The sequence below is a fragment of the Trachemys scripta genome, chromosome 7 (assembly GCF_013100865.1).
Source record: "Trachemys scripta elegans isolate TJP31775 chromosome 7, CAS_Tse_1.0, whole genome shotgun sequence".
In the NCBI taxonomy this organism is placed as follows: domain Eukaryota; kingdom Metazoa; phylum Chordata; order Testudines; family Emydidae; genus Trachemys; species Trachemys scripta.
Window position 1 is genome coordinate 62,908,281 of NC_048304.1, and position 21,533 is coordinate 62,929,813.

The 21,533-nt window shown below is 39.0% G+C and overlaps 1 protein-coding gene across 1 annotated transcript in view; it reads left to right on the plus strand.

Moving 5' to 3' along the window:
* KAT6B (lysine acetyltransferase 6B) overlaps positions 1-21,533 on the plus strand; it is a gene marked incomplete in the record, with an annotated part of 194,026 nt that overhangs the window by 86,589 nt on the left and 85,904 nt on the right. The window contains 1 exon segment of the mRNA XM_034775361.1: positions 20,337-20,445. Coding sequence (XP_034631252.1) covers positions 20,337-20,445 — 109 coding nt within the window.

Here is a 21,533-nt window from a genome sequence, read left to right on the forward strand (position 1 = left end):
AAATCCCTCAAAAAATCATAGAATATCAGGGTTGGAAGGGACCTCAGGAGATCATCTAGTTCAACTCCCTGCGCAGAGCGGGACCAATCCCCAGACAGATTTTTGCCCCAGATCCCTAATGGCCCCTTCAAGGATTGAACTCACAACCCTGGGTTTGGACGGCCAATGCTCAAACCACTGAGCTATCCCTCCATAAGCTGTCATGGTGGAGAGATCCTTACCTATTGGCCTCACAAAACCAGGCTTTAATTTCACTCTGTAGACAGTATGGTCTTACTGCAGTAGGAACTGCTAGGTACCCTGCACTTTTGAAAATCAGACAGCTTATTTAGGGGGTCAAAATCAGGATTTGGCAGCCTGACTATGTTCCAATTTTTGAAAATCTGTGTCTAAATAATAAAAAGTGTATGTTAATCATATATATTACATTACTATCAATGATTTGGAATCCAATCTTTTTAAATTTCCTTTTTTAAAGCATTTCAATTTCATCCTTATGTATATCCGTAATATATATATATATATATATATATATATATCTTAAAACTTTGCCAAAAACTGGTAGACTGCTGTAAACAGAACATTACTTTTGTTCTTTGCTACTTGTGGACTTGAGTATGTGGCATCAGTCGTTAAAATTACTTAGTCTAATTTTGCATGGAGACATTTTGCTTGTTTTAAAAATTAAGTGTGATGATATAGCGTCTCTTTAGTCAGAGTAATTATAAAATGGAATTATTTTTTCCCGTGGAACTGTACTCAGAACTATTTAATAGGCACTATTATTTATGTATATAAAGTAGCATGGATTAATGGAACAGGCAGCTTGCTCCATTTGGTAACTGGCTGGTTCCTATTGAAATACCAACAATTTAAGCATCTCCACATGGCTTAGGACTACTTGACTTATTCACCTTCATTACCTCTCTGCCATGGATTTCAGCACCTGATAAACTAAGATTGCTATTTACATAAGTCATAATTCCTTCAGAAGACTTGTATGAACTGCACTGGTATTTATCATAAATATTGGTGGATTTTCAATGGTATCATGTCTCATCTGTACTGGTTTGTAAAGCAAGGAGTCCGTGAGTGACTTCAGTGTCTTAACTGTTAAATAATAATGCTCTTGAGAGTAGAGTTCAGTTTCTGTTGGATCAGAAGTTAAATGGCCTCACACTTGTTCCATCGGACATTTGTGCAGTTTTTTCCCTTTTTCACCAGGGAGACCAGGAATCTGTTTTCATAGCTTTCAGGATGTGTGTTCATTATCTGTATTGTTGCATAATGTACAAGGCACTTATGTAAATACAGCATAGTGTACCTAAATGACACTCTTGTTAAATGGCATAGTACTTACTTGGGATATTTACCAGAGACAAATCAGCAACTCTCAACAACAGATAAATGGAATGCCTGATGTTTCCTGCAAGCCTCTTCCACACTAGTTAACATGGTGAATTGGTATTAGGTAGTGTAAATTCGCTAATGTGCAGCCGTGTAAGTGAGCTGAATGCCCTTTTAATACAGATGAAATATGATTTGTACTCTGCTTATTCTTAAACTAATTAAATGAAAGCACAATGTGTCTATGATGAAGAAATAATCTGGTTCCATGAATGTGAATTCCACAATGTTTGACTTTCAATAAAGTTTGACTTCCACAATGTTTGCCTTTCACAATATTATACAGGTCCGTGTATAGGTAGTGGATGTATTGAGGAATGAACGTTGTTTGATTAGAATTTCTGCATTGCATTTGACATTGTGTCTTGTTTCAGACTTCAAATCAATTCTCCTTGGCCTCCCTTTTCTAGCCCTTTTAAGTCTCAAAGGCAAACAGGCCAGTTGTTGGTTTTCTGTTTGAGGATGAGGGTATTTATTTCTTGTGTGATTTGCTTTGGTGTGTGGAAATTAAACAATTTATTGCTGAAGCACAATGACTGGAGTTCTTCTTCTGATTAAGATGACATTTCAAGTGTCTGTCTGGTCCCATGAAGCCCATACTGCTCTGTTTATTCCAAGGCAATTCAAATCAGTATTGTAGTAATAGCAACCTTGCCCCAAAAGAGTATGTTAAATAAAACATATGTGATCAATTTAATATGCAGTTAAACATCTTCACAAAACAATTAATTACCTTGTGCTACACTGCAAACATATTATCAACATTTATGTAGGATGACTTTGATAATAAGTTATGAATAGAAAATATGCAGTTATGTGAACATCTGGGCAAGCACAGCATTATAATAATGAAGTAATTTAATACTAAAGAAATAAGTTGCTTCAGTCCCCTTAGAGGATATGCTTTCCCAAAGGCTTTGAAAACAATCATGCTTACTAGGCCCCTAGGCTCTGAAGTGTATCTCTGTCTGATCACTGGTATGATCACATCTGTGTCCCCGATATCCTGCTTTATCTTCGTATTTATAATTTGTATTGCAAGAGCAGTTAGAGACCCTGTTGTGCAAGGCACTGTACACATGGATAACAAAAGGACAGGGCCCTGCCCCAGAGAGTTCCATACAATCAAAGTATAAGAGGAGAGACAACAGCAGGATTCAACTAACAGGGGTGTACAAGGAAACAGGAAGACTATTAAGAACTTCATAAACAGTATCACAGCACACCAGCTGCCTGCCCCTTGTCAAATGTTTTGTAGGCATCGTGGCAGAGGCACATTGTAAGGTGAGATTTGAAGAAGGATAATATAGTGTCTCTTTGGATTTTAAAGGTGCCCTTCCCAAGGATAAGTGGTGGCATGTTAGTACAACAGAAGCGATAGTTGATGGTGTTTAAGGGATGATTGATAAGGCAGTGTTAAACCTAAAAGTGAAGACAAGAATGTGACCCTAAGAACCCCCTCTTCTATAACTAACTCATGACAGGTCTGACAAACTCATCCCACCTAGCGGACACTGCTTTCGTAGTATGTATTCATAAAGAATAGCATGTGGGGTTTTCAATAAAAAACAGAGGCACACCAGTCATAAATATTGTTGTGAATGTTTGTACAAATATGGTATTAGATGGGTGTGCATGTGTACACCCTGAAAATATGTTCCTAAAAAGTCTGAATCAAGGCAGGGTTGACAAACCTATTTCTGCCACATAAAGGATGTATGCCTCAGTTGACATGTAAATTAAGCATCATAAACCAACCCAGCAAACACTCTATTTGCATACAAAGTCAGCATGAAGTCAGCACACCAGGGAATAATCACAGGGAGGAGAGGGGGTCATCCCGACTCGGGGGACAAACAGTGAATTTGGGGGATAAAAGGTGAAGGCAAATGGACACCTCTTTATCCTGCACCTGAGAAAGCAACAGGGCAGTACGATTGCATTCATGAAAAGGGGATCCCATCTTGCCTCGGTTGGAAGCACTGTAAAGGACATTTAGGTGAGATAAGACAGCTTTTAGTCATATGATTAGCCCGTTAAAGTTAAGTTTGGTCTCTAGAAAGCATGTATTATCCTTGCTCACTATCTCTTAAGTCTTAACATAATAAACTTATGATTGTTATAATTATAAATGTATCTCAGTGCTCAGTTGAATCCGTACAGGAGCTGATCCTCAGTTGAATCAAACAGGCTGGTGTGTACACTGACTCTTTGGGGATAACAAACCTGGTATTTTTGTGAGTCGCTGGATTTTGAGGACCTTGCACAAGAAGCAGCAGTAAGATTTAGATGCAGTCTAGTTGTGTGGATCTCGAGAGAAGCTGGAGTCAAAGATGAGGCCCAGAGTACAGATCTGAGTTACAGGGAGGATAGCGGAGGTGTCCAGGGTGACTGAGGCTAGTGGGAGAACTTGGGAAGGAAAAGATCAATAATTTAATTTTGGCGGCATTGAACTTACTTTGGCAGCTGCACCTCAACAAAGATGCTAGAAAGAGGCTAAAATATTAATTTAGACAGAAGGAGAGTTTAGAGAGGTAGATCTGCGAGTCTTTACTGTAAAGCTGAAGCTTTGCCATAAGATCCCCTAGAGATAGGGGGACTTGAGCATGAAGCCCCACTGAAAGCTAGAGGGAACTGAGGGGGATCCTCCAAACAAAACACTGAAGGAGTGTTCTCTCCTTTCTTCCTTGGCAGCTGGTCCCTGAATGGATTTTGAGCTCTTTTTTGGCTGTTACTAGGTTTTCTTCAAGTTTGCCTACATCCCTGGCCTCCACCCATCTGTCATTACATTTAATTAGCCTTTCTTTTAAATAGAAAATCCTCTCCCACTCCCTTGTGATTATCTATAGCATTCCACTGGATTTGTTTATTCTTTTACAATAATGATACCTAGCTCTTTGTGTAGCACTTTGCATCATAAATCTCAAAGGGCTTTACAAAGAGGTCAATATTTATTAGAAACAGAAGCACAGAAAGGTGAAATGACTTGCCCAAGTTCTCGCAGCAGGCTAATGGCAAACTCTGTACTGTACCTTAAAAGTTTCAGGGTGTTGTTATCTGGCTGCAGGTAATGTAGTAGACAGTAAAAAGAACAGGAGTACTTGTGGCACCTTAGAGACTAACAAATTTATTAGAGCATAAGCTTTTGTGGACTACAGCCCACTTCTTCGGATGCATATAGAGTGGAATAAATATTGAGGAGATATATATACACACATACAGAGAGCATAAACAGGTGGGAGTTGTCTTACCAACTCTGAGAGGCTAATTAAGTAAGAGGAAAAAAAAAAAACTTTTGAAGTGATAATCAAGCTAGCCCAGTACAGACAGTTTGATAAGAAGTGTGAGAATACTTACAAGGGGAGATAGATTCAATGTTTGTAATGGCTCAGCATTCCCAGTCCTTATTCAATCCTGAGTTGATTGTGTCTAGTTTGCATATCAATTCCAGCTCAGCAGTCTCTCGTTGGAGTTTTTGAAGTTTTTCTGTTGTAATATAGCCACCCGCAGGTCTGTCATTGAATGACCAGACAGGTTAAAGTGTTCTCCCACTGGTTTTTGAGTATTATGATTCCTGATGTCAGATTTGTGTCCATTAATTCTTTTGCGTAGAGACTGTCCGGTTTGGCCAATGTACATGGCAGAGGGGCATTGCTGGCACATGATGGCATACATCACATTGGTAGATGTGCAGGTGAACGAGCCCCTGATGGTATGGCTGATGTGATTAGGTCCTATGATGATGTCACTTGAATAGATATGTGGACAGAGTTGGCATCGGGCTTTGTTACAAGGATAGGTTCCTGGGTCAGTGGTTTTGTTCAGTGATTTGTGGTTGCTGGTGAGTATTTGCTTTAGGTTGGGGGGTTGTCTGTAAGCGAGGACAGGTCTGTCTCCCAAGATCTGTGAGAGTAAAGGATCATCTTTCAGGATAGGTTGTAGATCTCTGATGATGCGCTGGAGAGGTTTTAGTTGGGGGCTGAAGGTGACAGCTAGTGGTGTGCTGTTATTTTCTTTGTTGGGCCTGTCTTGTAGGAGGTGACTTCTGGGTACTCGTCTGGCTCTGTCAATCTGTTTTTTCACTTCAGCAGGTGGGTATTGTAGTTTTAAGAATGCTTGATAGAGATCTTGTAGGTGCTTGTCTCTATCTGAGGGATTGGAGCAAATGCGGTTATATCTTAGAGCTTAGCTGTAGACAATGGATCGTGTCGTGTGTCCTGGATGGAAGCTGGAGGCATGTAGGTAAGTGTAGCGGTCAGTAGGTTTCCGGTATAGGGTGGTATTTATGTGACCATCGCTTATTAGCACAGTAGTGTCCAGGAAATGGACCGCTTGTGTGAATTGCTCTAGGCTGAGGTTGATGGTGGGCTGGAAATTATTGAAATCATGGTGAAATTCCTCAAGGGCTTCTTTTCCATGGGTCCAGATGATGATGTCATCAATGTAGCGCAAGTAGAGTAGGGGCGTTAGGGGACGAGAGCTAAGAAAGCGTTGTTCTAAGTCAGCCATAAAAATGTTGGCATATTGTGGGGCCATGCGGGTACCCATAGCAGTGCCGCTGACTTGAAGGTATATATTGTCCCCAAATGTGAAATAGTTGTGGGTGAGGACAAAATCACAAAGTTCAGCCACCAGGTTAGCTGTGACATTATCCGGGATACTGTTCCTGATAGCTTGTAGTCCATCTTTGTGTGGAATATTGGTGTAGAGGGCTTCTACGTCCATAGTGGCCAGGATGGTGTATTCTGGAAGATCACCGATGGATTGTAGTTTCCTCAGGAAGTCAGTGGTGTCTCGAAGATAGCTGGGAGTGCTGGTAGCGTAGGGTCTGAGGAGAGAGTCCACATAACCAGACAAGCCTGATGTTAGGGTGCCAATGCCTGAGATGATGGGGCATCCAGGATTTCCAGGTTTATGGATCTTGGGTAGCAAATAGAATACCCCTGGTCGGGATTCTAGGCATGTGTCTGTACAGATTTGTTCCTGTGCTTTGTCAGGGAGTTTTTTTAGCAGATGGTGTAGTTTCTTTAGGTAATCCTCAGTAGGATCAGAGGATAATGGCCTGTAGAATGTGGTGTTAGAGAGCTGTCTAGCAGCCTCTAACACTACAAAAGCTTATGCTCTAATAAATTTGTTAGTCTCTAAGGTGCCACAAGTACTCCTGTTCTTTTTGCGGATACAGACTAACACGGCTGCTACTCTGAAACCTGTAGTAGACAGTAGTTTCTATTAGAGGTCTAGGTGATATAAAGAGCCACAAGAATGATTAAAGGATTAGAAAACCTGCTTTATAGTGATAGACTCAAAGGACACAATCTATTTAGCTTAACAAAGAGAGAATTAAAGGGTGAGTTGATTGCAGTCTATAAATACCTACATAGGGAACAAATATTTAATAATGGGCTCTTCATTCTAGCAGAGAAAGGTATAACGTGATCCAATGGCTGGAAGTTAAAGCTAGACAAATTCAGACCGGAAATAAGCTGTGAAAATTTAACCAGGAAAGTGATTAACCATTGGAACAATTTACCAGGGGCTGTGATGGATTCTCCATTACTCACCATTTTTAAAATCAAAATCGGATGTTTTTCTGGAAGATCTGCTCTAGGCATTATTTTGGGACGTTCTATGGCCTATATTACACAGGAAGTCAGACTAGATCATGATGATGGACCTTCTCACACTGGAATCTATGAAAAGTATTAAACTATAGCTTCCTCAGACTATAAACTTATAAGCTACATTGCTGTCTTCTTTTTTTCTTTTCTTGCATGTTTCTTCAGAAGGTGTATTTCAAATAACTTAAAACAAAAATTTAGCATAACCAAATGCTTCTGATGGAGGAACTATTTCTGTAACTGATTCTGATCATAGGTTGCTTGAAGGTTAGACTGCAGATTGGAAGTGATTACTCCTGTGATGCAATTAAAATTGTAACACATTCAGAAATATTTTTAGGCAGGTCCTTTTTGCTAGGCAAAATCTAATGCTATTCTGATCCTTTATAAGATATAAAGTAATGGTAGCATGTGTAGTGAACCTTGACAAACGTAGTGAGGAGTTTGAGGGACACCTTTTTCCATCTTCCTAGTTCCATAAGCCAGTGACTAGCAGATGAAAAAGAACTGCAATTTTGAAGAGTGAAAGCAGAAACAGAGCTTTGATGTGGAATCCTTTCTGCAATGGACCAGGATACCTAAACTACCCAATAGAAGGGCATTGGCCACTGATGACTGAGAGTTACAGCAAAGTTCCAGCTTGTATCAGGCAATTATAATATACTTGGGTGCCTCATGTGATGACAGAGATCTGACAGCATCTTGGATATAAATTAGATTTGTACTGAGATATTCTGATCAGGTGCTGATGGGGAAAACTTGCTTTTCTGGTTTGACATCAAGTGATTGGTAGCAGTTCAGAACTACAAGGTGATCAAACTGGAAAGGAATATTATTTAGCACATATCTGACCACTTCAGCTGCTATGATCTGACTGCTCAGCAAAAATTCCCAGTGACGTGGGAGTTGTCAGGCTCTTCTCTCCGAGCCATGAGGTCGGTGTAGGAGGAGAGGAGGAAAAGCCTCAACCTTTCCAACAACATAAAAGTTTAAGGTGCTATATTCCACAACGCTTTCAGTGATTTTTATGAGGAAAGAGAGAGGAGATTGTCCTCTTCATCCCCATTCTTATTTTGAATGGGATGGCTGGAAAGGATGGCAGAGTGAAATAGCCAACCTTTGCTATCCAGGGAAAGGAGAAATCTTCCTTCCTTCCTTTGTGTGATGCCACTGGAAAGGGAAGGTACCCTGCCTTCACATAGGGGGTTTGGCGGGAGTGGCCAGGACATGGCATTAGCTTGGCTTAGGCCTCTGCAAGATGGCAACTTCTAACTCTGAAACTTTTCCTGCTTGGTAAGTAATCAGGACTGACTAAAGTCAGCGTATCCAGCAGCACAATGGGATTAATGTACTTGCTCTTCACTTTAGGTTTAAATGGAAGCTTAGGTCATAAGTGAAGATGAGTTGTTCCAGCTCTTAATTTGTTTATGTCACTAAACCATCATGTAACTTAGTACAATTTGGCACAATTGGTAGTTGGCTTTTCTTAGCATATGTGCAACATGTCTCAGGTGGCACCTGACCAGGATTCATCACTGAATTTGGTCCACTGGTTGGATTATTAACTTCTCGGGCTTGGGCCGGGTACTGATGGGGAGTTCGACATGAATGTTGATCCATGTTTCTACTCAAGATAGGTCAAGAGCTAGAAATTGCATACCATCACTGGGGTATAGCTGAAATTGGGTGAAGAGATGCTTGTACAGGGACTGTAACTAATGCTACTTGTAGTTTGTTTTTATGCCTACCAAACTTGAATGCACAATTTAAAGGGACACTCTCAACTTCAAAATCCTTCTTTCTGTGAGGAAAATGTATGGGTACCTACAGTGGTTAGAAAGAACACCCAAGATTACTGTAACTGAAAGAAGCTCCTTTCCTTAACTCAAACGATGCTTATAAGTATATATTTTAAAAGTGAATGTAAGAAAAATGGCACATTTGTTTAAAGGAACTGGAACTCTATTCAGGAACTGGAATTTTAAGAAGTTACTTAAATTTCAGGGCTGTGTGAGGAGAAGTTATGAAATTTTGAAAAATGAGTCCCTGTTCAAGAAATTAAAATCAATCAGACTCTGTTCAATGTTGCCATGCAGTGTTCTTCATAATATGCTAATTCTATGCTTGCTTTTTTTTTTTTTTTTTTTTTTTTTTAATACATGTTTTGATGAACAGTGAAAGAGTTATGTTGATACTTGAAGTATCATCCTTGGCATCTGAGTTGATGCCCATTGAAATGATTAAGGGAGTTGACCTCTCAGAGCTACTGTTTCAGGCTCTCGGCAGACTCAGACAGACTTCTCTGCCTCCATTACACTCAGGTCGTGGTTTTCTCCACAACCATAACAGCTTGAGGTTGACTTTTTTAAAAATAAAAGCTGAGACACTGGAGAACAACTGAGAGATTTGTTTTCACCTCTCAGCTATTTCTTTGCATTTTCCTCAGGATGGTGTGCCCCACACTTTGGGAAATACTGATTTACAGTGGCAGGAGATTATTGTATAGGTTTCAGTCTATGTAGTTATAAAATGCAACCAGATAAAGAGTAAGATTCAAGAGATAGTGGACTTCGAGATAACCTTGTAGGGAACCAACCCAAGGCCTTGGCATTACTTAAGTCTTATTTTGACTTAAATTGCTAAAATTGTATTTAATTGGTGCCTAGGTTTTGAGGAGGTCCCCCCTCCACATGGGGTGAATTTTAATCTTAAATGTTCTACTATATGTGTATTTTGTATTGTGCCGAGTGCAATGGGGCAGTCATCCTGATTGGGGCATTTGAATGTTACTGTGGTAGATGTAATACATCATTATAGAGATTAGTGTAGGGTTTTATTTTTAATCTCTTGAATCCTGTGTCGAACATAGACAGTTTCATTTCAAATAGACTAGAATTTGACTTTTTATAGCATCTTTCATATTCTAGACCAGGGGTTCTCAAACTAGGGGTCAGGACCACCCCTCAGGGGGTTGCGAGGTTATTACATGGAGGGTCACGAACTGTCAACCTCCACCACAAACTCCACTTTGCCTCCAGCTTTTATAATGGTATTAAATATATAAAAAAGTGGTTTTAATTTATAAGGGGGGGGGGTCGCACTCAGAGACTTGCTATGTGAAAGGGGGCACCAGTACAAAAGTTTGAGAGCCACTGTTCTAGACATCCAAAGCTACAAATTGGATACTGTTGTCTAAGTAGTAGCTCTTGTGAGCTCACCTGTACTAGTGTAAATTGAAACATTCTCTTCCTGTTTGACAAAGCTAGTGCTGCCTCATGAGAATCTTGAAAAATATCCCATTTAGAAAGCTATCTTTAGTGTATGCTGTTTTCTGCATTTCTTCCCCCACTAAAATGTTATGCATGTAAACCTAGGATTTTTTCATAAAGATGTACCTTTTATACAAAATTCCATCAACTGTAATTAGTGAATGTTGCTACTGAGCATTCTGTATTGCTTTGAAATATTAGGGGAAAATAGTGTGGCTGAGAACTGTGTTACTTCCGGAGTTGGGTGCACATCAGTAGTGGGTGAAGTGTTTGTACAGTAATTAAGGGCTTTGGATGGAAATTTGTTCTAAAAATGCAAGTGCTAGGTGAATACTTGTTAGCCTATCTACTTTGAGCTTAGGTGCATTCTGGCACTTTTAAGCTAAAAAAAAAAAAAAAGTGATCTTGAGGGTAAGCACAAGGCTAGGAATCTGAGGACCTGGTTCTGTCATGACTGTGCTGTGTGACCTTGAGCAAGTCCTTTACTGGCTCCGATTCCCAATTGTAAAAAGTGCTATCCCCATTTTACTACTTCACAAGGGTGTTGGAGGCTCAGGCAGTTGAATGTTTAAAAGCACTTTGAGATCCTTGGATAAAAAGCTGGTAACGGTAGTATGAATATATATTTAAAGAGCTTTTAACAGAAGTATTTCCAAGCACCTGCTCCTCTTTATTACGCACCTGAAACCTAAATCCTAACTGTGACATCATAATTATCCTTTCAATCAACTGTGATGTCAGAAAGACTTTAGATGACAAACAAGCATGAGCAGAAACGGGGTGTGTGTGTGTGTGTGTGTGGGTATGTGTGTGTGTGTGTGTGTGTGTGTGTGTGAGGAAGTTAGGAGATAGGTTATCGGTTCTAGAGAATAGTCTACTTTTTATCAACACAACAGGTGCAGTTAGGGAAATGCAGTTTAAAGAACTCATCATACCATGCAAATGTGCCTCATCAATGATCAACCATCAAAATAATATGGCCCTTGGTCCTTGGCCTGTCTTCTGAGTAGGGTGACCAGATGTCCCGATTTTATTGGGACAATCCCGATTTTTGGGTCTTTTTCTTATATAGGCTCCTATTACTCCCCACCCCGTCCTGATTTTTCACACTTGCTGTCTGGTCACCCTACTTCTGAGGCAGTAAAAGGGTGCCAGTTAGCTTGGCTCTGGCAGTGGTCTATATATGCAGACCCCTGTCTCAATAGGAACTTAAATTAAAAGCAGAATCTTCAGGGGCCATTTAATAACATTATGGAAATATAGAAAATGCCAGAGTAGATTTATGCTTCTAATTGGAATGTTTTTAGAAGTCTTTCATGAGGTTGTAAATAGAGTTTAACAGTCTGCAGAGGGATAAAGATTATGGGACCATGGCATGAGATCCACAGTTACGGTTGTGGCAATTTCCATTTCAAACAGTTTTGACCCCAGCATCTAACTTGCTTAAAAAGCTCCTTTCAGCCTGAAATTACTCACATGCTGTCTGTATCCACAGAATTTAGATGTATAATGTCTGTGTATATAATATATATAAAATACTTAACTCTTTTCTAGTAGAGGAAGTTTTGAGATAAGAGAGTTTGTGGGACAATAATGAGCTTAACTTTTCAGAAAGATTTGTAACTTTTCTTTAAAAAGCACAAATTTAAAAATCTGATTTCTTTAATGCATATGTGTAATATGGACTCTCATTAAGAACATAAGTAACTTTGAGCATGGTAGGAGTCTGCCTAGCACAATGTGATCTTGACCCTTGATTGGAGATCTAGGTGCTGCCCCTGTACAAATAAGAATAGTCTAATAGAATTCAGTGGAACTACACAAAGGTATGAAGCTACTCACTGACATAGGAGTTTGCAGGATTGGGAACTTAGAACTTCTGGAAGATCTCTCATAGGTTTGACATATGACCTTTAAACACCAACACACTGCCCCAGTCTTAAATAACATGGAGAGTGTCTGAAGAACGTGCAACTTCCATAAGACCATTAGCAACCGATGAAAAGAAATACAAGCTCTGTTGCCCCTTTGGGCCAAATTTGTCCTACTGTAAATTCATTAAAATCCAGTGGAGTTACACCAACTGTTAATTTGGCTCACTAGGAAAAGTTCATTAATTTCTTATGACAAATACCTGTGGTTCATGAAAGCTATAAATACAGGTTGCATAGGGTAGATGGTGATGGTGGTACTTAACTCTTGTCTAAACACAACTTGCACTGGTTTAACTAACATAACGTCATACTTTGAAATTGTGAGTGTTGAGAGTAGAACCCTTTTTGACATTAGTACTGTATTTGTAACATTAATGAAAAAGTACCTCTTAGCAAATAGTAATAGTTCTTTTTATTAAACTTAAAATAACATAAACTGCTGAACATTGTAGATAAATTACTTCAGTGGTTATATAAAATATTTTTATTATTTTATAACTCAGTCTTGTCTTTGGTATGTACTGTAGAAGAGCACGCTTGGTGCCCTTGGGCAGCTCCAGGTCATGAAGTGTGCAGCTGGAGGGCACTTGTGTTCCCCATGGACATGTCTCAGAACTATTGATGGCAGTGAAATTACTATCACTGTAGCATTCTAGTATTTTTGTGACATTCAAGGGGTTGATTGACTACAGAAGTCTGGTGTATACACAAATGGTAGTTTGATACCTAGTAAGATGTTAAAATACAAATGAATTACACATGTCTTGTCATGATACTCTCACATTAACGAATAGTAGAAAATGCCTCAAGAGTCCTGATTTTTTTTTTTTTTTTGTTAACATATATCAGGAGAGTGTGTTGGAAGTCCCCTCCTCCCCTGTCTTAGCATCTGAAATCTTTGCAAACTTGCTTTTGCTGCAGTTATCAGTAGCACAGGGTGGATTTGATTTAAATCACTAGTCAGGAAGACTCGATTTAATCGTGGATTTCTGCATAAAAGTGCATTCTTTTATATTCTTAATACATATTCTTCACAACTCAGAGATAGATGTAGGTTTCATTTTTAGAAGGTACACATTATACATTTTTAAACAGTGATTTATTTTTAAAACTTTTCAGATTAGATTTACAGCTATATCAGAAAATGAATGATTGTTTGGTTATTTCATATACCAAAGGTAATTGAAGCAGATATTTATGAAGTCATTGGGAGGTGAACTATCTCCAGTTCAACAGGTTAATTGTTAATATTTGGAGGATTTTCTTGCCATGCTGTATTAGGAGGAGAACATCACCAGACAGAAATTTAAATTGTTTTATTTAAGTAAAACAACGACATAAAGTATTCTGGATTTTTTTCTTCAACAACAAACATATAATATTTTAACAAAACAAGCATATGTCCCTCACTTCTCACATTTATCTCCAGACTTTTTCTCCTTGTCCAGATCTATTCCGCCCCCAACAATCTTCTATTCATTGAACTTTTTGAAACTTTGCACTTTGAGAGAGGTAAGGGATTAACTCTATTGTCCCTCTGCAAATTTGTGTACACAGAGTTCAAGTCTGTTATTTCTCACCTCTATATATTATCTATTTATTTAAAACGTTTTTGCTGTTAACAAGCATGTTACCTTTGGAGACACAAATCCACAGTTTGAGAACTGCGAAACTAAGCATCTCTGATGGTATCTTCTAGAGCAGTGCTTCTCAAAGCCGGTCTGCCGCTTGTTCAGGGAAAGCCCCTGGCGCTCCGGGCTGGTTTGTTTACCTGCCACGTCCGTAGGTTCGGCCAATCACGGCTCCTGCTGGCCGCAGTTCACCGTTCCAGGCCAATGGAGGCTGTGGGAAGGGCGGCCAGCATATCCCACGGCCCGCGCTGCTTCCCGCAGCCCCCATTGGCCTGGAGCAGCGAACCGCGGCCAGTGGGAGCCGAGATCGGCCGAACCTGCGGACGCGGCAGGTAAACAAACTGGCCTGGACCGCCAGGGGCTTTCCCTGAACAAGCAGCAGCCCGACTTTGAGAAGCACTGCTCTAGACTGAGCACCGAGTCCCATTGTGTAGATAGAAAGATTAACCTAAATAATCCTATACAGAAGCCTGTGGAACCCCATAAAATCGGGTCCCTAATCCATGAATGATTGGAACTCATTTACAAAACTTTTCTTAAACATTACATGAATATATTGTCTCATACTATAGAATTAGAATTTATAATCCCTAGTTCATGATGATATACATTATAGTTCAAAGATATCTTAATTCAAATTCTTTAGTTTTTTCCCTCAAAAAGCATTTTATCAAAAAAATCTGATTTAAATAAAAAAAAATCCGATTTTTTTTTTAAATTTTATCCAACCTGGTAGTGCACAAGTTCTCAAACAGAGGGAGAAATGGGAGGGGAGGCAATTTTTAACCTTGGAAATTTTACTAGTGGTGATCACTCTGCATGATCTGGTAAGCCAGAATCTCTTGAAGAGAAAATATAATTTAGAAATATTAAGTTACTATATTTAAAAACAAAATGAAATCATCATATATATCACAATACACCTCTACCCCGATATAACTTGACCCAATATAACACGAATTCAGATATAATGCGGTAAAGCAGTGCTTCAGGAGGGCGGGGCTGCACGCTCCGGTGGATCAAAGCAAGTTCGATATAATGCGGTTTCACCTATAACGCAGTAAGATTTTTTGGCTCCTGAGGACAGTGTTATATCGAGGTAGAGGTGTATTTTCACTGGCTCTCAAAATAAATAGGTGGGGAAAAATGGCCCTTGATTAATTAGGTGTATTGAAGGAACAATGGCACATTGTTTGGACAGGTGGCATGCAGCCTCTAATAACGCATCTGACTAGACATGTTTTTTTTAACATAATTAGTAACTGCATTCTTTAAAAAAATGAGCTTTTAAAATAATTTAAGGTTGGTAGCAAAATTATTAGTTGTGATTATCTTCTACAGTCAGAAAACATGTTCAGGTTCCAGATTTATTCAGTCAACATCTTTTCTATCAAATCAGTTCAGTTTACAAGTCACAATAAGATTTCTTTAACTATACTAGTATTGTGAGTTCAAGATGAAAGTCAGGCTGTGTCTTTTCTGCTTTCTGCAGTTATTGCCAACTACAAAGATTGTGGGATCTGAGCTTACCTGGCAATTCTTGTTCATATAAGAGGCGGAGTGGAATTACTTTGTTCTCTTTACCTGTTACCTTTGTGGTGTTGACACTGGTTTTTAATGACTTGGGTTGGGCAGTTAAACTAATGGATACGATTTGAAAACACAGGTATAGGTATGAGGTATGTACAGTACTTAATGTGCTATTTTTAGTTTGTGTTGGATCATATCCTGATCCAGTAAAAAATTATTTCTTGTACATGTCCTAGTTGAGACAACTGTGAGCCAAAATAATCCTACAGCCAGTTTGTATGCCATTTCATTTAAAATCCTAGGCACATAATTTTGGATAATTGAGTTAGTGTATTGGGAAAGAGTCTTAAAGTGTTTTGAATTTTCGGTGATAGATAGCACAGCAGACATTATTTTTGTCTTATAATGCACTGATGTGCTGAGATAGTTATTAATATAAATGGCTGAAGGCGAACATCAGCGCTGTAGGGTTCTAGAAAACGTAGCATGAAGTGATAGGATCTGTACGCTTTCTATTATTAGGTTTGTTATGGGGACATCAGTCTTTCTAGCCCTGAACTACCAACAACCTTTGTCCTTTATGTTACCTTTAGTTAAAAACAAAAAAGAGCATGAATGCTGGCCGATAGCCATGTCTCTCTTACAGCAAAAAATTCATCTGGGAAAGACAAATGAGATTGTAGACCTGGATTTGTTTCATTACATGAATGATATGTGACATTTTGTGAATTATTTATTGCAGTAAGCATGGCAGAAATAACTAAACCATTGTTAAATCAAATAAAGGAAAGAATACTATGACTGCAAAGACAGGATTTTCACTGGCCTCTGTTGAGGGAATATTATTGCTTTTTAAATCAGATTGTTCTTTTAATTGTTATTTAAAGGGCCAAAAGCGTTCCCAAGATGCTGCATTTGAGCAGTTGCAGGTAATAACTGGATCCATCAATGGGTAGCACTGGTTGCCGGACATTTTTTTTAAGGTGATGGCAGGGTCAGTAACCAATTTGTAGTTATTTTTGCAAATTCTTTAAAGGTTTCTGTACTGGAGGAATGTTCCTAAAACTCTTAAAGTACATTTGCATAGGCAAAAATTGCAATGTGCTTGAAGTGGGAGGGAGGGGCTTACTGAATTCAAAGGGCCACTGTTAAGCAAGAACGATCAACACAGCTCTTTTTTTCTTCTCTCTTCTTGCATTGTTTTTTAAACTTTGAAATGTAGAATGCTCCCACCAATAAGGTTAATGAAGCTATTGAAGGGCACCCCACAACAATTTAAAATAAATTATTGAAATTCATTTTCACTGTTTTAGAAACATGATTGAATTAGAAATGACACAATGCTATAATTTTCCTAATTATTTCTCTCAAGGTGGCGATTTGATTTTTTTCAGCAGTGAACGTAATTTGTAACAATTTATGGCATTAATAAAACTAATCAGTATGTGTTGTCTGCAGTTATATTTGACAGCATAAGATGATGTTTCAGTCTCCTTTAATGCATTTATGGAAAATTAAGACCAATAAATCTATGATTCCTGATAGAATCAAAAATATTTTGCTAAGAGTAGATTTTGTGTGTGGTATGGTCTGAGGTGTTTGTGTCTGTCTGAGAGTATGTGTGAATATCAAAATCTTTTGAATTATATTTTAAAGGGACATACCAGCAAATAACAAAACTGTAGTTCTGAAAAATAAATGTTTATTTAATGCAGTATGTTAACAGCTATGAAAACTACTACCTCTATGCATTCAGATGTCTACACGTAAACAGATGTATGAGGCCTTGGTATTGCTAGGAGTAGTAAAGAACCATTGGGAGAAGTAAATGTAGACTTGTATGTTCTTAAAAGGAATTTCTATAGTAACGTCATCTAATACCAGTGGTTGGTGAAGTGTTCTCTTGCCTCTTTTTCAATTTGGAAATGCAAAAATGTTGATTTGGAGCTTGTGTATCTTTTGAAATATCATTTGTTCAGTTTGGTATCTAAACTAAGAGAATTTTTCACTTGACCAGAGCTCAAAGAGCCGGGAAGCGATATAGTTCTGCTGCATTCCAGATCTTTCCCGTGAATTTTTTAACTGTTTCATTGTTATCTTCTAGTAATTATGACACTTAAAAATTCTGTTAGGACCTAATTGTGCAAACATTTAGTACTTCCTACTGTGAATACTTCCATTTGAAAAAAGGGCTATGCCTGGTTGCGTCTGCAGGATCAGGCCCATAAGCACCTTAAGTAAGCTAGCCTTTTCTAGGTAATGTGATTGTTTGTTTTTAACACATTGAAATCTGTTACACAAATTATTTTGAAGTATTTTAATATATTGATGTTAACTTGTCATACAGCAAATGACAAACAGGACGAACAGTGAGACCCCTCAAGTGAATTCCTGATCAGAAAAATGTGCTTTGCTGAAAAACTCAGACTTCCTAAATTAAAGTTTGTGTTTGTCTAATTTATTCCCATATCATATGTTGATTTAATAGTGACATAGAAATTGCCAAATTGGATCAGATCAGTGGGGTCCATTTAGTTCAGTATCCTTTCTTCAACAGAGGCTGGTACCAGCTGCTTCAGAGGAAGGTGCAAGAAACCCCTCTAGTGGACAGTTATGGAATAACGTGTCCTCAGAGAGAGTTTTCTCCTATCTAATATTTAGAGCAGGGGTCGGCAACCTTTCAGAAGTGGTCGCCGAGTCTTCATTTATTCGCTCTAATTTAAGGTTTCACGTGCCAGTAATACATTTTAACGTCTCTTTCTTAGAAGGTCTCTTTCTATAAGTCTATAATATATAACTAAACTATTGTTGTATGTAAAGTAAATAAGGTTTTAAAAATGTTTAAGAAGCTTCATTTAAAATTAAATTTAAAATGCAGAGCTCCCCCCCTACCCCCCCGAACCGGTGGCCGGGATCCAGGCAGTGTGAGTGCCACTGAAAATCAGCTTGCATGCCACAGGTTCCCTACCCCTGATTTAGAATTACCTTATGCCTTGAGGCTTGAGGGTCTTGGTCTCTTCCAAAGTTCTTATTTATTTTTGTAATAGTTATTATTATAGCTATACAAATGCCCAATCTTTATTTGAATTTTGCTGAGCCCTTAGCCTTAGTTGTATATACTGGCAATGAGTTCTCACAATCTAGTTGTCTCTGATGTGGAATAGTAATTTCCTTTTACCAGTTTTGAATTTGCCATCTTCAATTTTATTTAATATCCCCTTGCTCTTGTCTCATTAGAGATGGTATTGTATTAAGTTGGAGTAAGCTTAGATGAGAGGTGTTGTGGTAGTTGGGCCTACCAATGTACTCTAATTGTAAGCCCCACTGTAAAAGGTATGTAAAAGTTCATAAGATGTCACAACAACCTATAACAACAAATGGTGGTGGGAACAGGTGCAAGAAAACCAAACAGGAAAAACCGAATTAGTCCAAACAAAAAAGCCTGCTGAGATGGTTCAGGGACTATGCTGAAATCATGCTTGGTAAAAATAGAACATGTGGAATTGAAAATTAATGAACCAAAATTGGTTTGTTGGATATTAGGCCTAACTGGTAGACGAAACAATGAGGGAATGGGCTATTCCACTCATCACTCCCTTTTTGGGTCTTTAAAGAGACTCTGGGGGAAAATACAAAAAGAATAGATTGAGGCTAGTGGAACAAGCTTCACCATGATGGCTGCCCCCCGTCCCCCTTCTGACACCCCGGACCTTGTTCGTCCTAATCCTGAGGGATGTCCTAACTAGATAGAGCCAGAGAGCGGGATCCAGATGACATCGCTACCCCTATCAGCTCCAGCTAAATCCCACACATCACCTGAGATGAAATGAGATTGGACTTTAGCAACAGCTCCCGCCCGTCGCAACTAGCTTCTTCTCTTTTCCCATCTCAGATACTCCCATCGAAGAGACTGTCAAACAAGGGGTTTTTTGCTTCTAAAAACTCTCTCCAGCTAATGGGAAAGGGAACAAGGGATGTTGCTAAAATGAAAGCCTCATTCAATGCTTTACATTTTAAATCAGGGTTGGGCAAACTACGGCCCACGGGCCGGATCCAGCCCATCAGGATGGCCCCCTGTGGTGCCGTGGGCCCCGCGCAGCTCTCAGAAGCAGCCGGCTCCACGTCCCTGCGGCCCTTGCTGCACCCCTCCTGCACCCCAACACCCTTCCCTGAGCCCCCTCATACACCCTGCACCCCAACCCCCTTCCCTGAGCCCCTTCCTGCACACCCCACACTCCCTCCTGCACCCTAACCCCCTGCGCCGGACTGCTTACAATTTCCCCACCCAGATGTGGCCCTGGGCCCAAAAAGTTTGCCCACCCCTGTTTTAAATGCTTTCATTGTTTTTCCTTCTCCGTATCTTTAATGAAAGGTTAAAAAGATCTTTTTAATGCTGTGTTTGCAATGGTACTAAGCAGGCTGAAGCCTGTGTATACCAAACCCCAGACCTTGTTTAATACTGTTTAATGTTAGAAGGTGACTGGGTTATGTTAACACATTTGGCCCATTTATTCTAGCTAAATTGATACAACTGAGCACAGGATGGGTAGTTGCTCCTGGCTTTTCCACTGATGTGACGCAACCTTGAGCAAGTCATTTCACCATTTATGCCACTGTTTTCCCCATCTGTAAAAGAAGATAAACGATCTTAACTGGATTGTGTTTGGGGCTAAATGAACATTTATAAAACACTTTGATACTACTATGATGAATGATACTATTGAGGCTCAAATATAAGTTAATGCAAGGTGAGAGAGATGACTACAACATAATATCGATTAGAAAAAATTAACTTCATATACCAGAATAAGTGTCTGATAAACCAAGAAACTAACATTTAGAAAATAAAATGAAGGTAAATTGTCCTCTGATTTTGAGGAAAGAGGACTGGAATACCACTTTTTGTGTAAGAAAAGTAACAACAATTTGTATTTATTTTTGCCTTAGCCACGAGCTGATCCCATTCCAATATGTAGTTTCTGTTTGGGGACTAAAGAATCAAATCGTGAAAAAAAACCAGAAGAACTGCTCTCCTGCGCAGACTGTGGCAGCAGCGGTAAGTTGGTTCTACTTGCAAATTGTACAAGAGCCATCTGTAAATCTATCTTTTTGGTCATTGTTCAGCATGTACATTTCCTGTTACAGTCAAAAGTAGTCTTAGGCCAAGCTTTTCACACCCGGATATCTAAAAATTAGACTCTTAAATTCATATTATTCATTTGGGCCTGAATTTCAAAGGAGCTGACTGACTTCAGCTCCCCCTGAAGTCAATGGGGGCAGAAGGTTTTGAAAATTGGGGCAAAAGCTTTGATTTTAGAAACCTAACTCTGGCATCCATGTTTCAAAATCTTATCCATCATCTGCAAGGCTATCAGTTTGATGCATTTCATAAGCACTGAGTTATAGTATTTAAAAGAAGTTGGGGTAGAGGATAGAGGAATTAGATATTATCTATACTGCTGTAGATTTTACATAAAATCTTATTTATTTTTATAAAAAATATATGGATGAAAATACAAATAATATTTTTTTGTAAATGACTTGAAATATTAGCTAAGTGCCAGTATACCAGTTTCCCCATGTTTATCCTGAGTGGGGGGAGGAAACAATTTGTGGACCGATAATGCATGAAGATTAAAACTTTTTTTTAACATTAATTATATAAATACTGTATAGTCATGCATCCCTGCAGATTGGAGGGAGACTTTCAAAAGCACAAGGCCAGTTAGGCATCGAACTTGCATGGAAAGTTGATGTCCTTTGCACCTTTGAAAATCGTCCCCAGATGTCATATGATTTTAAGAAAAGTTGCTTAAACTGCTCATTATCTCTCTTCCTCCTCTCAGTGTACAGTGACCCATCTTCCTCTTCTGACCAGCTCCCTGACAGCTTTCTCCTGGTCACCACACTTTCCCGTGCTGCTGGCTCCATGGCAATTACTCTTCTTCCAAAGTTTGCGGCAAACTTACATTTGCATTCTACCTCTTAGCATAGAATTCATAATCTTTGCTTTGTATGTGTGAAATCCAGAGTTTAAAAGTACTTTACCCTGAGTTAACTTAATCTTGTACGATATTGTGACAACTTAGTGTTTATAGCAAGTAATTTTGGAGCAGACCCATAAAGGACTTTTAGATAGCTGCT